At 55.8% G+C, this 15,459-nt stretch overlaps 2 protein-coding genes and 1 long non-coding RNA gene across 4 annotated transcripts; 1 reads left to right on the forward strand and 2 right to left on the reverse strand.

Annotated features, from left to right (window-relative positions):
- Positions 1 to 235: 235 nt before the first annotated feature.
- LOC140680642 (uncharacterized) lies at positions 236 to 6,084 on the reverse strand. Of its 2 annotated transcripts, XR_012051997.1 has the most exons (3): positions 5,880 to 6,084; positions 466 to 736; positions 236 to 390 (listed from the first exon to the last, which is right to left on the reverse strand). It is a non-coding gene; the product is annotated as an uncharacterized lncRNA (long non-coding RNA). The 2 variants fall into 2 exon arrangements; XR_012051996.1 differs by having other exon boundaries at positions 236 to 736.
- On the forward strand, positions 731 to 2,905 carry LOC105760177 (olfactory receptor 6E1-like). The gene has a single exon (XM_030291642.4). It carries the CDS (start codon positions 1,236 to 1,238, stop codon positions 2,211 to 2,213), a length of 978 nt encoding a protein of 325 aa, XP_030147502.4. The 5' UTR covers positions 731 to 1,235; the 3' UTR covers positions 2,214 to 2,905.
- A 405-nt stretch (positions 6,085 to 6,489) lies between the features above and the next one.
- On the reverse strand, positions 6,490 to 14,121 carry LOC115498493 (uncharacterized). Its single transcript, XM_030291611.4, has 2 exons — positions 13,682 to 14,121; positions 6,490 to 13,219 (listed from the first exon to the last, which is right to left on the reverse strand). The coding sequence occupies exon 2, from the start codon at positions 13,195 to 13,197 to the stop codon at positions 10,180 to 10,182; it is 3,018 nt and encodes a 1,005-aa protein (XP_030147471.4). The 5' UTR covers positions 13,198 to 13,219; positions 13,682 to 14,121; the 3' UTR covers positions 6,490 to 10,179.
- Positions 14,122 to 15,459: the final 1,338 nt, after the last annotated feature.

Below are 15,459 nucleotides of genomic sequence, written 5' to 3' on the forward strand. Positions count from 1 at the left end.
AGCCCTGAGCAATGAGGGAGGGACAGGATCTGCCTTGCCAGGGGCTGGGGTTCAGGCCTGGGCCCTTTGCATTCCTGCAACACATCCAGGTTTGCTCAGCACCAGAGACACCTTTGCCTTGCTTGTCCTCATCTGTCATCAGTGCCTCCAGTGTTCTGCTCTAACTGGAACATGGGGACACTTTTTCCGTTGTGTCCATCAGTGGGACCCATTAAAACTTCAAGAAACTTCAGTGTTTAAATTTAACTTTTATTTCTTGAGAAGTTTTTGAGCACTCTCTCAGGGACTGAGTCTGATGTAAACAACATCAAAGCCCTGAGATGGTCATTAAAGTCCTGGTGCTGTGTCTGTGCTGCTGAGCTGGGCTGGGCTCCTTGCAACCTAGAAGAGCTTCAAAAAGACATTTCTCTTGAGGAGCAGCTCCTTTACCAGCCCAGCAGGGCTGAGGGCACTGCGTGCAGGTACCTGAGGGCAGTGAAGCAGACAGAGGCTCAAAGCAGCTGGAAGGAGATATCTGAGCTCATTGATGGAGAAATCTTCACCACTTCTGACACAGTCAGCCTCTGGCTGCGGGGATCCCCTGAAGCTGACCCAGGACAGGACTGATGTGACTGTAAGGAAGGCTCTGCTGCTGTTTCTGGTTTGGGGGAAGATGTGCTGCAGAGCGGGGCTACTCTTGGCACCGTCCGAGGGACAGGGCAGGCTCTTCTTTCCTGAAGAGCCAGAGAGGAAAAAGCTGTGGAAGAAAGCAGAGGGTTGCAAAAGAGATACTTTGGATTGATTATTTTGGAATCAGCAGATCCTCAGGGACTCCTGGTCCAAAGGCAAGTACTGAAAAGTGAAACAAGGAAGTTCAATGCACAGATTGGACGTAATTTCACAGTTTAGTGTTTGTGCTGTAGATGAGAGGTGTTGGGCACATGGGTGCAACAGATGTTTGCAGTAGGTCTGATTGAGCTGGGAAATTCCCAGGAATGGAGGGAAATAGCCAATAGCTCTTTAGAATCCTCTGCTCTGGTGACAGAATTCTTTGGGAGTGTTTGGAAAAGGTAGAAAGAACACAATAAAATCTCTGAGGTCTCTACCTGAAATGGGAAACAGAACAATCAGGCTGTGAGAATTGTTTGAAGCAAGATCTCTGTGCTCTATAGCAAGAGTGCAGGAAAAGAAAGAAGCAGAGAAGGAAGGATAGAAATGTTTATCCAGACTGTGAAATTATCCCACTTGGTTTTGCCATGTTCCTGTCCCAGCAGGATGAGCTGGAATTCAGCATGGGACCAGAAAATGAAACAGCAGTTACTGAGTTCATCCTAGAGGGCTTCCCAGAGCTTGATCCAAGACTGCAGGTATTTTTCTCATGGGCCCTTCTGCTCATGTACCTGACAACAGTGATGGGGAACGCAGCCATCATTTTCCTCGTGTGTGTGGATCACCACCTGCAACCCCCCATGTACTTTTTCATCAGCAACCTGGCCTTCCTGGAAATCTGGTTTACATCCTCCACAAGCATCAAATTGTTTGTGATGCTGAGCTCTGGTCAGAACACTCTCTCACTAAGCAGCTGCTTTGCCCAAAACTATTTCTATTTCGCCCTGGGCTGCACAGAGTTCATCCTGCTCATTTTCATGTCCTTTGACCGCTATGTTGCCATCTGCCAACCTTTGCTCCATGCTGACATCATGAAGCCTCAGCTCTGTGTCCACCTGGTTGTTGCTGCCTGGGTGCTCGGCTTTGCCCTGCTGAGCTACCAGCTGTTCTTCCTCTCTGAGCTGTCTTTCTGTGGCTCCAAGATCCCCCATTTCCTTTGTGACAACTCCCTCTTGTTCAAACTGTCCTGCTCTGACACCAGCCTGCTTTGGAAAATAGACTCCGTCTTCTTACCGTGTGCTGTACTGGGCTCCTTAGGTTTGACTCTGGCCTTTTACATCTGCATCCTTTTCTGTGTTCTGCATCTTCCAGCAGCCTCTGGGAGGAAGAAAGTTTTGACTGCGTGTTCTTCCCATCTCATCACCTTATCCATTGCCTATGGGAGCTGCATTGCTCTCTACACATGTCCTGCAGATGTTTCCTTGAGGACCAACAGAATTGTAGTCCTGCTCAACACAGTCCTGTACCCATTCTTAAATCCATTCATCTACAGCCTTCGGAACAAATCTGTGATCCTGGCCCTGAACAAATCCATTGCCAGGGCAAGAACAAAGCTTTTCCCCTAACCATGGTGCATTTCTGGAAAGCCATCCCAAGAATCTGGTGTCATCTGTTGCACAATAGCAGTGCCTGTGAGTGCAGCCTCCAAACAGGGCTGCCTCAGGACACTGATGCTCCTGCAGGCTTGTGTCAGGTTAAGAGATAAGAGACTCATCTCCACACCCAGACAGGGCACCAACAATGGCAGGAGGAGAAACTCAGTTCATTCTCTGCCCTGGCTGCTCCCAGACCCATCACTGGAGAGCCACCAGCTCATTAAGAGCCCATCTCCAAAACAGAGAAGAGCTCAGAGGAACAGTGGCAAGTGACAATCCAAATTACAGCTCCTGAGCAATGGACACCTTGTCCCAGCTCCTTTCCTGGCACAGCCATCAGCCCTCGTGTCCAGGTTTGAAACCCCAAACTCACTGAGAGCAGCTCACCATTTGGACTAAGGGGATTGTTGCCCTGGCGTGTAGGACACGTTTTGGGATTAAGGGGAAGAGCAGTTTTGGATAGCACAGGACTTGTGGGAAGGTGAGGGGAGGACCCCAAGCAGAGCAGTCTGTCCTGCCTTCTCATTACACTTGAATTCTACCCCTGTGTGAGCAAATCTTTGTTCTGCCTCAGCATGGGAGCCGGGGGGTGTGAGGGCAGCAGTTGGGGCAGGGCACCAAACAGCCCATCTGCCAAGGGTGCTGGCCACGGAGTGACCGGAGGGACTGGACTTGGGGGTGTGGGGTGTGGGGTGTGTCTGGTCTGCACCAGCACCTGGAATGGGGCCGTGGGCTCAGGGCTCAGATGCCCAAAGGCCTCAGCTGTGACTGGAATCCAGGGGAAGCTGCTGAGCAGACGAGGGTCTGAGCACAGCTGTGCAGGGATCCGTGTACAGGTATGACCATGGAATGGGACAGACTGGACCAGGATAGTCCTGCTGGGAATGATCTGCAGTTCAGACCAGAATGAGGGTCTGCTCCAACTGCCCGACCCCTCCAGGGCTGACCAAAAGTTACAGCAGTCATCAGGGCACTGTCCAAATGTCTCTTAAACATTGACAGGCTTGGGACATCAACCACCTCTGCAGGGAGCCTGTTCCAGTGTTTGACCACCCTCTCAGTAAAGAAACCCTTTCTTCTGTCCAGTCAAAACCATCCCGGCACAGCTTTGAACCCTTCCCAGATGTTCCAACACTAGATATCAGGGAGAAGAGAAAGGGAAATGCAGGGCAGAGCCAGGGGGCAGCGAGATGGGAGTGTGCAGCCTGCAGGGACACAGCAGCAGCTGTGGGACAGTGCAGGACATGGCCAAGGGCCCTGGCAGGGCTGGCAGTGCCCAGGAGAAGCCAAGTCTTGGTACCCTGGGGTACAGCAGGGTCTGTGCCACCAAGGGCTGTGAGGAGACACCTTGTCCTGAGGCCCTGGGGCCTCCTGGCACAGCCCCAGCCAGGCTGGGCACTGTCACCCCCTGGTCCTGCCCTCAGCATCCCCCCCAGGGATCTGCTGGAAGGAGTCCCTGGGGAGCCTTGGCCAGGAATGGCCCTGGGCGCTCCTTCATGCTCCCAGGGACGGCAGGTTCTTCAAAGGACTTTGGGTTTGGCTTTTCCTTGGAGTCTCTGAGAGTTTTGTGCAATCATGGCCTCCAATTATCTTCTTTTATTAGTCCCTGGAGAGGCTTTGTCAGTAACAACACTCAGTCGGGCTCATTAATGCTTCAAGGGACTTCAGTTCTTTTAAGGTACTTGGTGTTTCCCTTTTGATATAGACTCTGTGACAGGTTTGTGCAATCATGGCCTCCAATTATCTGCTGTAATTAGTCCCTAGAGAGGCTTTGCATTCACACTCAGTGGGGCTCATTAGTGCTTTGAGATACTCAAGGTGTTTAAGGTACTTTGGATTTTCCTTCCCACACTGAGTCTCTGAGAGGTTTTTCTGCCATCCTGGCCTCCAATTCTCCCCTCCAAGGAGTGCATGAGGAGCCTGTGTTGGGATGGACCTCAGTGGGTCCCAGTAATGCCTGGAGACACTTTGGGTTTTTCCTCTGACTTGGACTCCTGGAAAGGTTTGTGCCATCTCCTCTCAGGCCCTGAGGTTCCAGAGCTCAGCTCCAAATGCACCACGGTGCTCACTGGGACCAAGCAAGTCCTGACAAACCATGGCTGTGCCTTGATTTCCCTCTGGTCTGAGGCGGTTCATCAGGAACGTTTCCTACTCCAGTTATGGAGAAATATTTCAAAGAGCTTCTAAGAAATGCACATTTCTGTTATAAAGGGTGTATTTTATTACATTTCTCTTTAGAGCAGAGGCGATTGCAGCATTCTGTGATTGATATTGAGCCAGGGTCTCCCCTCAGGAGCTCTGGCCTGCTCAGAGAAGCTGTCCCTGAGCTCTGGCCCAGCGTGGACAACCTTGCTCCACATTGCCCAGGCCCATCCTGTCTGTCCTCACTCACCTGGGACCTGCTGTGCTTGCAGGGCTGGCTGCACCCAGCCTAAGAGGGGTTTTCCCTTTTTATATCTTTGAAGCAATCTAAAACTCCTGAGTTTCCCCATGAAAACAGACACACTCCTCAGGTGTGTGCCAGCCCAAGGTGCCACCCAAACCACCCAGACCGGCCCTGGGCCAGCTGTGAGGGTGGATCATCAGCCCAGCCTGCACTGGGCCACTGCAAGGGGCTGTGGCCATGGACACTGCACTGACCCCACTGCTGGGTTTGGCTGCCACGGCAACCCAGAAAAATTAAACTGTCCTTGGAAACACTGGGGAGAACTGGGACATACTGGGGGACACTGGGAATGCTGTGGGAGACACTGGGACATACTAGGAATGACACTGGGAAGGACTGGGACAACCTGGGAACACAGGAATGCTGAGGGGGAATCTGGGTGGACCTGGATGGACTGCAGGGGTACACACTGAAACATACTGGGACATACTGGGAGTGACTCTGGGAGATACAGGGAAAAACAGGGGACACTGGGAACTTGTTGGGGAAGACTGAGGGACACTGGAGCGGACTATGGATGACACTGGGGAAACTGGAAGGGACTGGGAATAAACTCAGGTGTCTTAGGAGGGACTGGGCTGTTCTGGGAGGGACTGGAGGGGCACTGGGGCTGTACTGGGGATAAACTGGGGATGAACTGGGCTAGACTGGGCTGGACTGGAGGGGTTGAATGGGCTGTTCCCGCATCCGCCGCCTCCCATTTGCCGAGGCTCCCGCCCATCAACACCTTCAGCCAATCAGCGCCAGGGATCGGGCCCTCAGGGGCGGTGCCTGGAGTCAGCGCCATCTTTTCTTTTTGCCTACAACTCCCGTCCTGCCCCGCGGCCCCGTTGAGCACCATTGGAGCCGGAACTACAACGCCCATCATGCCTCGCGCTCGAAAGACACCCCCCCCCCCCCCCCCGGAATCCGCCCCCTATCTGTCCCATAAGTGTCCCCTAGATCCTCCAGGATCCCCGGGTGCCTCCTCAGCGCCCATTCGGGACCCCCCGAAATTGTCCGCGGCTCCCCTGAGTGCTCCCAGCCCCACAGATGCCCGGTACAGCCACCTCTGGGTTCATCTCCTCTCGTCCCCCGCGGCCCCAGAGCCCCTCAGAACACAGTTCTGCGCCTAAACCTCCTGCCTTGTCCCGCGCCATAAGGAGCCCGGTTAGAGCTCCCCAGGCTCCCGTTTACGTTCCCTGGAGGACCTCAAGTCGCGGCTCGGACGCAAAAGTGTCCCCCGAGGGCCTTTCCGGATCCCCAAACGCCGCGTCCGAGGCACTTCCAGGACTACAGCTCCCATCATGCTCCGCGGCGCACGTCCAGCCCTTTTTCAGCCGTGACTTCATCTCCCGTCATGCCCCGCGCCCCACCGAGAGCCGCTGTCGCTGCGCCTACAACTCCCGTGATGCTCCGCGGCCCCGTTACACCGTATTGTACCCGCGCCTACAACTCCCATCAGCCCCCGCGCCCCAGCGAGCCCCGCCCGAGCCCCCCGAGTGCTCCCCCGGACCCCGAAGGGCCCCAAATTCCCCTCCCTGACCTCCAAGGGCCCCCCTGAACCCCCGAGTGCTCCCCCGGACCCCGAACTGTCCCTCAGAATCCCTGAGTGCCCCTCCAAGTGCCCACCCGGCTCCCCCAGGTATCCTCCAGACCCTCGAGTTCTCTCTGAATTCCCTCCCCAGACACAAAACTGCCCCAAATGTGCCCCAGAAATGTCTCCATGGACCCCAAAGTGGCCCCAGAAATGTCTCCATGGACCCCAAAGTGGCCCCTTTTACCCTATCTGAGAAAATAATACAAAAAATGACAAAAAGCTAAGAACCAGGGGTTATTAGTGCAAAGAGGGCAAAATCAGAATCCAAAAGTGGTCAATAAATTAATGAAGGGAATTGTGTTACTTAGAACCCATGCCCAAAATTTTTTTCTTTACTAAAACATATACATTTTTTGGTATAAATTTAAAATATTAGGCGTTAAAGATACAGAATAATATAATTATAAATAAGAAAATATAATTTTAATTGTATTTCTTAATTAACCTTTATTTATGAAGAAAAATGCACAATTTTTTAATATTTTGGGCTGTCAGTCCCAAGCAGGCGATGTCAGACATGGTGAGGTGGGGGTGAGGAGCAGCTTGTCCAAACAGGGTCAGCCCTCAGGGAGCTCATTCTTCTCCATGTCCAGACATCCTAAAGTGCCATTGAGCATCAAGATCATCTGGGAAATGCTTCTGTCACCTCTTCTCTGAACAGGAAAATAAATAAATACTCATTTGATTAAAAAATAAAAATCATGAGGTGGGTTTTGAAGTTTCCCTCCTGAATAGAACTGGAAACTACACAATCCCTGGAGACTTGAAGACAATGGAAGGAAGACAAAGAGCCCCTGAGGGCTTTCTGTATTTTAATGATCCCCACGGTGGATTTGGGGCTGGGTCCAGGACCCTCAGGCACCAAGAGGAGGATGAAGAAGCTGCTGAAGGAGTCAGAAGCAAAACTCCAAGCTCCTCGGAGCATCCCTGGGCCCCAGTGAGGGCAGGGACTGCCAAAGGCTCCCCAGGGATTGGAGAGAGCAGATCCTTGAGGCCAGGATTGCAGGGAGCCCAAGGCTCAGAGCAGGGAACTGCAGTGCTGAGCAAGGCCTGGGCTGGCTGGGGGAAGCAGAAAGGCCAAGCCCTGAGCCTGAAGCGATATTCGGACTAAATAAATAGACTCCACAACTCGAGGTAGTTATGAAGTGGGGATGTATTGTCGGCGCCCAGCACAAGTGAGATAACTCTCCGAAATCTTGTGCCCCGAGCTGAAGTCTGCCCCCCGACTTTATTCACAAAGGTGTTCCATATGCAGTACATTGCACAACTTTTCTATGCATATTCAACCCCTGGCCCCACCTGTCTTCGCTTCTCATGCTAAATAGGTCCACACCCTTCTGAGCACGCGTAGTTCTTTGTGAGGGTTTCTTATGGGGGTCCCTGGTGGTCTTTTTATTTATATCTTAGTCTTCCTCAGCATTGAACTTTTGAACTCTCCTCCTCTGCGCTTGCGCTTTTGGTCCTTTGCTCTCTTATCTGGATAAGTTCATCATTTTTGACATGCTGGCGACATAGGGCTTCCTCGTCTGGGGGTCTTAGCATTCTTTGTCCTTTCCGGTATTTGTCCTTTGCAAGCAGCTTTAGAGATCTTTGTTTTTCTTTCCTATGCCCTTCTGTGCAGGGGTTTCTTAAAATTCAACACACAATTCTACAAACATAATACATTCATTTCTGATACACTCATTTTTGATACATTCTTTTTATACATCTATTTTTGATACATTCATTTCTGATACATTCATTTTGTTAGTTTAAGTGATCTCTGGAAAATCTTTTGTTTCAAGCCCAGCCTGGCACAGCAGGGCCTGTCCCTCAGGGGTGGCTCGGGGCTGTTTGTGGGGCAGGGGGATGTGAGGGGCAGCAAGGACAAATGCCATAAACCTGCAGCCTCTGCCAGCCTCCTCAGGGAGGGCAGGGAGGAGCAAAGGGCAGCCCCTCACAGGGAAGTTCCTTCTGTGGGGCTCCCGAGGCGCTGCCCGAGCCCAGGGACAAAGGCCTGGGTGCCTCTGGCCCTGCCAGCCCTGCCAGCCCTGCCCATCTGTCCTGCGGCTGTGCCCCCTGTGCGCTGCTCCTCTGCCCTGGCCGGCTGCACTCGCCCATCTCACTGTGCCCCAGCATTTCTCACCCAGTGTTAGGAAAATAAGGCCTTTTTGTTCATAATATAGAGTTTTCACATCTATAAAATAGAATCTTCACTTAGAGTTTTCACTTGTCTGAACATGTTCTCATTTTGCCAAGCATTCCAGAATATCTCTCAAGGACAACTTCGTTACACACTGCTTTAGGGAGTTAAAACTAATTTAGGGAGTGGAGGTTGGTTGTTAGGCATCAAAGCACCTAAGCGAATATCTTCAAGGACAGTTCCATAATCTTGTGGAATGCGAGAAAACGTGCCTAGAGATAACATTTCTTGTTTTGAGAGAATTCCCAGATCACAGGAACAAGCCTGAGGAAGACTACTGGCCTTCATCCCACGACCACCAAAAGGCAGAAAACGACCACCTAGCAACAAGGTGCACCTGCGCAGAAAAGACACCAGAACGTCACACTTCCGGAGGAGAAGACCCAATAAGTTGGGGGGGAATGGGGCACGAAAGGGCGGTAGTTAGAATAACTGCTGCCCAGCGCGCTGATTTGCTTTCGTTTCCTACCATTAATAAATCTTTTTAATTGGATTAAAAAGTCTACTGTAATTGTTCATAACACCCAGCGTTTCTGTGCCCTCCCTGGGCTCCCTGCACCCAGCGCTGCCGGCTCCTGGCACCCAGAGCCAGCCCATGGCCCAGCCCCACGCTGGGACACCTCCAGCACCAAAATTCTACCCTGGCAGGGACTTTTCTTCCTCCTCAGCTCCAGGCTGAACCTTCCAAGCTGCGTTTTAGGGAGGTTTCCTTCTCTTCCCACTGCCAAGGAAAGCTCTGTCTCCTGCTGGTCACAAACAGAGAAGGGCTGGTGGGAGATGTGGTGGTCAGAGGCTGTTTGGGGCACAGCGGCCATGAAATGACTGAGTTTTTAAATATTCTGTGAAAGGAGGGGCATCAATAAATCTTCTACACTGGAGTTACAGAGAGCAGACTTCGGCCTATTCAGGATTGATTTGGGGAGTACCAAATCAGGTACTGATGTTTTAAAAGGAAACAGCCCTTAAAAACCAAGGATTCCAGGAAGGATGGACACACTTCAAGAACAAAATGTTGAAGGAGCAGCAACAGCCTGTCCCTCTATAACCGAAAGTGAGCTAGCAAGGAAAACAACTGGCCTGGCAGGGCATGGAGCTTTTTCCAGGAACTCAGGGGAAAAATTAGGATGCATCACCTTGGGACGGAGGACCAGGAAACTCAGGACATGTTTAAGGATGTTATTAGGTCATGCAGAAAGCAAATTAGGGAGGTGAAAGCGCAATTAGAATTTACCCAAGCCACTTCTGTGAAGAAGAATAAAAATGTTTTTATAACTACCTTAATGGCAAAAGGAGGGGTAAGGACAGCCTCCATTTGGTGTGTCAAAAAAAAAAAGGTTCCATGAGGCCTCCGAGTGCCACAATGAATTCCTTGGTGCTGCAGTGCCACGATGGAGCCCTGGTGACACAAGATCCTTCAGTGTCACCAGGGACCCTTGGTTCCATGGGGCACCACAGTGTGACAATTGTCCCCTCAGTTCCCAGAGTCCTTCCAATGGGGCAATGGCCCCTTGATTCCATTGTCCCCAGGCTCTCCTGCCAGGAAAAGGAACTGAGTGATGAAGCATTTGCTGCATCTGAACACTGAGGTCCATCTTGCCCCCTCTTTTCCTGATTGTCATCGTTCCAACTGCACATTTCTCAGAGGATAACCGGGGATTTTGGGACAAAACCACATTTTTTTTATTGGGAATGTCCCTGGGGATCCCCATTACACCAGGGTGAGGTCACTCTAGAGCAGCTTCTCTCTCTCCTGGCAACCTTTTTCCTCTTCTCCCACCTCCTCCTCGTCCTCCTCTGCCTCCTCCTCCTTCTTGTTACGTTCATCCCCATTGTGCAAAGCATATTTCCAAGAGAAAAGCCAGTGATTTTGGGGCAGAAAACTGCTTTTCTGAGGGGGAACTACCACAGTGGTCCCAGTCCTGTCAGGGCACCCTTCCTCCCTGTCCTCCTCCTCCTGCCCCGCACTGAGGGCGCACCTGAGCTTTGCCCAGAAGAGGGGCCGTGCAGGGAGCTCGGAGGGCCAGCGCAGGTGTGTGCGCCGCAGCAGCACACGGCGCATGCGGTGGAAGGCCGAGAGCTCGGCCTCGGGGATGTCCTCGAGGAAGATGAGGACAAGGACATCGCGCAGCTCATCAAAGAGGCGATAGCTGGCCATCTGGATCTCCAGTGAGCACCACTCGCTGCGCAGGTACCCGCGGCTCACCACGCACACCGTGTGCCGGCTGTTGTACACAGCGTCCACGATGTTGTCCACTATGGCGCGGCCGGGGCGAAAGTCACGGTGGTGCAGGCAGAGCCGCAGGGCTCCGCGCTCCAGCTCAGGCACCAACTCCTCCAGCACCCACCGCTCATCCCCGGAGTTGTAGGACACAAAGGTGTCGTAGGTGTAGCGCCGCTGCTCCCGCCGCCAGCGCCCACGTGCCCACGCGTGCAGCAGGAACAGCTGATAGCGCAACCGCCAGTACCCACGGTGGTACAGCAGTGGCAGCACTAGCAGCAGCAGCACGGCTGGTGCTGTCCCTGCAAACAGGTACCGCCCCATGTCCAGGTAGCACACACGTGTGTCAAAGCAGTGCAGGTATGTGGAGGCCCCACCCATCTCACCGCAGGTGTAGTTATACAGGTAGACCACCTGCACGGGCCCACGCACCAGCCAGGCAGGCAGCCAGGCATTGTCACAGCTGCAACTCAGCGGGCACTTGCGCAGGTCCAGATAGCGCAGGGCGGGGAGGCGGGTGGCCAGAGTCACATCCAATGTACGCAGCTCGTTCTTGGCCAGGCGCAGCTCCTGCAGTTGCGTCAGGTTGCCAAAGACCTCGGGGCCAAGGCTGCGCAGTCCTGCGCTCTCCAGGTTCAGGCTGTGCAGCTGGCTCAGGTTCTTGAAGACGCCGGCAGGCAGGTGGCCCATCCCGCCGTTGCTGTCGGCCAGCGTCAGGTACCGCAGCCGTGCCAGGTCATCGAAGGCATCGGCAGGGATGGCAGAGAGCGAGTTCTGGGCCAGGTAGAGCGAGCGCAAGGCACCGAGGCCCTGGAAGAAGCGTTGTGGGACTACTCGCAGCCCATATGGCTGCTGTGCCTGCAGCTTCAGGTCGTAGAGGTTATGCAGGTAGCGGAAAGGCGGCAGCTGCCGCAGATGTCGGCTCAGGTAGCGCAGCGCGTTGGCACGCAGGTCCAGCACACCCAGCGTCAGCTGCACCGGCTGGAACGCGGCCGCTCTCACCTCCAGCAGCCGGTTGCGGTCCAGGTAAAGCCGGCAAAGCCGCGGTAGGCCCTGGAATGCCTTGGCTGCCAAGTGCTGCAGGTTGTTTCCGCCCAGGTCAAGGGTCTGAAGGTGGTCAAGCCCCTTGAAGGCGCCAGGGAAGAGCACGGCCACGCGATTGTTGCGCAGGTTGAGGTCGCCCAGCTGGCGCAGGTCAGCAAAGGAGCCGGGCAGGAGGTCAGTGAGCAGGTTGTTGTCAAGGCGTAGGTGCCGCAGGTCGTGGAGTCCACGCAGCGCTGCGCGGTCCAGCCGTGCCAGCCCGTTCACATCCAGCCGCAGCTGCCGCAGCGCCGGTGCATTGTCAAAAGCACCTGCACCGGCCACCAGGATGCGGTTGAAGCGCAGGGACACGTTGTGCAGCTGCCGCAGGACTGGGGACCCGTTGCACGATGGCAGCCGCTGCAGCAAGTTGTGCTCGGCCACCAGCTCGCGCAGCGCTGCGTGCTGTGCCCGGTTCAGCAGCCGCCCTACGCAGCCCAGGTGCCGCAGCCGGTTGCCAGATAAATCCAGGGCACCCAGCACCGGACACTCGGCCAGAGCCCCATCGGGCATTGCTGTGAGCCCCACGCGCTGCAGCTGCAGCCTCTGCAGCTGCTGTCCTCTCAGCTGCTGGCACAGATATTCCAGGCCGCTCGTGCCCACCTGTAGCCCTGACACGTCCACCTGGCGCGGGGAGATTCCAGCCACGCGCAGCAGCTGCGCTACGTCCAGCGGGTTCCCAGCCAGGTGCAGGAATGTCAGGTTGCTCAGGCACAGGCGAGCGAGCGGCGCAGGGTCTGAGATGTTGTTGTAGGACAGGTCAAGCACACGTAGCCCTGAGGGCATCACCCCAGGGGTGGCCCCTGAAAGAGCTCCCAGGGAGTTGTTGCAGAGGCGCAGGACCCTCAGCGTGGGCGGCAGCCCCGGGCCCAGTGTCGACAGCATGTTGACGCACAGGTCGAGCAGGTCTAGGTGCGTCAGATTCCCCACAGCCACGGCCACGGGCTCCAGCGCGCGGAGCCGGCCATCCCGCAGCCAGAGCGTGCTGAGCGCGGCCAGCGGCTGGAAAGCCCTGGGGGCCACTTTCTGTAGCGGATTGTGGTCCAGCCGCAGCGTGCTCAGGTTGCCCAGCCCAGAGAACACACCCGTGGCCAGCACTGACACGTTGTTGTGGGCCAGGTCTAGGTGCACCAGTGCTGACAGCCCCCAGAAAGCCCCTGGGGCCAGGTGTTCCAGCTGGTTGTGGGTCAGATCAAGGGTGTAGAGCTGCGGCAGGCGGGCAAAGGCACCAGGGGGCACCTGGCGCAAGATATTGACAGAGAGGTTGAGGGATGTGGCAGTGGAGGGGAGGTCGCCCACTGCAGCCCCCACGGTGCTCAGGAAGCGCTGGATGCAGCGGAACAGACCGGGGTCCCACGGTGCCTGGATGCAGTTGCGGAAGCCATAGGGAGAGACCCCTGCAGGCACCATCACCAGTGTCACCAGTGCCACCAGGAGTGGGGTGCACATCCTGACTCACTCTGGGGAGATCCTGGATGCAGTGGGGGAGAGAGGAGGAGGAGGCATGTCCTTGGCACCACAGAGACCGCCCTCGAGGCCCAGGGGCCACACTTGGGGCTCAGGGATCCCCACCACCCTAGGGATTCCCCTTGTGACCCAGAGACCCCACCACCATCCCGAAGACCCAACTCGGGGCCCAGGGACCCCCCATCCACACCCCAGAGACCCCGCCAGAACACTGGGACTCCCACTCTGTGTCCAAGGACTCCTCGTCCACACCCCAGGGACTCACACACATACTCCAGGGACTCCCTTCAGGGCCCAGAGGACCTCCCCACCCCCATCCACAGCCCAGGCAGACACACTCCAGGGACCCCCACCAGAGCCCAGGGACCTCCCCTAGGGCCAAAGAACCTCCACACACCCCAAGGACCCCTTGCCCCCCAACCCCCAGGGATTTTGGGGACCACCCTGCTCCCCATCAGGTTCTCACCGTGCCACTGCCTCTGCTTTGGGTGATTTTGGGGTTAGAAATGGGAAGTTTGGGGTATCGCTTTTTGTCACCACTGCCCCACCCACCTCCCTGTGACGTAGGTGGGGGAGGCCCCTGCCCAGACGGATTTAGGGGTCCCCGAGGGGCTGGCAGGGCTACAAGTCCACACAGGTGGGTCACCGTGCCTCGGTGCAGACTCCCGGAGTCTGGGGGTCCCTGGGACACCCAAGCCTCTTCGCCCCCGCCGTGCCATCCCCCTGCTGCCACGTGCTGCTCTCGGTTCCTCTTCCCCTTCCTCAGTCTGAACCAGCTGCTTTTGGTTCCTTCAGGGAAAATACCGGGCTGGACTGGGTTATACGTTCTTATACTGGGCTATGCTGGACTATATTGCTCTATAGTGGGTTGTGCTGGTTTTACTGAGTTATGCTGGACTTTACGGGGTGCTAGTGGGCAGTACTGGGCTGCAGTGGGCCGTACTGGTGTGTACTGATCTGTACTGATCTGTACTGGCCTGTACTGGTCTATACTGGTCTGTACTGGTCTATACTGGTCTGTACTGCTCCGTACTGCTCCGTACTGGTGTGTACTGATCTGTACTGGTCTGTACTGGTCTATACTGGTCTATACTGGGCTGTACTGGTCTGTACTGGTCTATACTGGGCTGTACTGGTCTATACTGGTCTATACTGGTCTGTACTGGGCTGTACTGGTCTATACTGGTCTGTACTGGTCTACACAGGTCTGTACTGGTCTATACTGGGCTGTACTGGTCTGTACTGGTCTGTACTGGTCTGTACTGGTCTATACTGGTCTGTACTGGTCTGTGCTGGGACAGAGCTGTGGTCCCGCTGCGGCGCAGGGGGCGTGGCCTGATCTGGGGGCGTGGCCTGATCTGGGGCGTGGCCTACCGAATGAATCTCCGCGCCGGGGGCGTGGCCTGCAGGGGCGTGGCCCGCGCAGCAGCGGGGCGGGGCGGGGCCGGGGCTGAGGGCGGGGCCGGGGCTGGGGGCGGGGCCCCGCGGGAGGGGCGGGGCCGGGGCTGAGGGCGGGGCCCTGTCGGGAACGGGCGGGACAGTGCGGGTCCATCAGAATGGCGGGCGCTTTTCGGTCTGGGGGTTACGGGCGGGCTCGGGGGATTTGGGGGGCTGCAGGGACCGGGGTGCATGGGGGAATCATGGGGGCGGGGCTGCAGGGACTGCGCTGTGCAGGGGCTGCAGCTTCCGCCCCGTGCCCGGGCGCTGGTGGTGCAAAGTTCTCAGCGAACGCGGGGCGAGCACCCCACATCTGAGCCCAGGAAGGCTCGGCCCCCCCGGGCGATGGGCTGGAGCTGGAGTACGAGATGGTGCTGAGCACCGGGGATTCCTTCCGGACGCGGCGCCTCTCGGCTGATGAGTTCGGTGCGGCCGCGCTGGGGGAAAGGCAGTGCAAGGGGGACTGGTGTGCATCGAGATCGGGGGGGTATATTGGGGGTTATGGAGGTCTGAGGAGGCTTATTGGGCTCTGGAGGGGATGAGGGATTGGTGTACATCAGGGTCTGGGGCTACATGGGGAGTTATGGTGGTCTGGGGGGCTGCAGGGATTGGGGCACATTGAGATGGCGACATATGTGAGGGTCTGGAGGACTGTTTAGGGGTTTGGGGGGGTTGGAAGGATTGGGGTGCATCAGTATGGGGGATATATTTGAGGTTATTGGGGTGTGAGGAAGCTGAAGGGGTTGGGGTACGTAGGGAATTATGGTGGGGTTGCAATGCGGAGGTCGTCTGTGGATACCCTGGTGG

The sequence above is a fragment of the Taeniopygia guttata genome, chromosome 25 (assembly GCF_048771995.1).
Source record: "Taeniopygia guttata chromosome 25, bTaeGut7.mat, whole genome shotgun sequence".
Lineage (NCBI taxonomy): Eukaryota > Metazoa > Chordata > Aves > Passeriformes > Estrildidae > Taeniopygia > Taeniopygia guttata.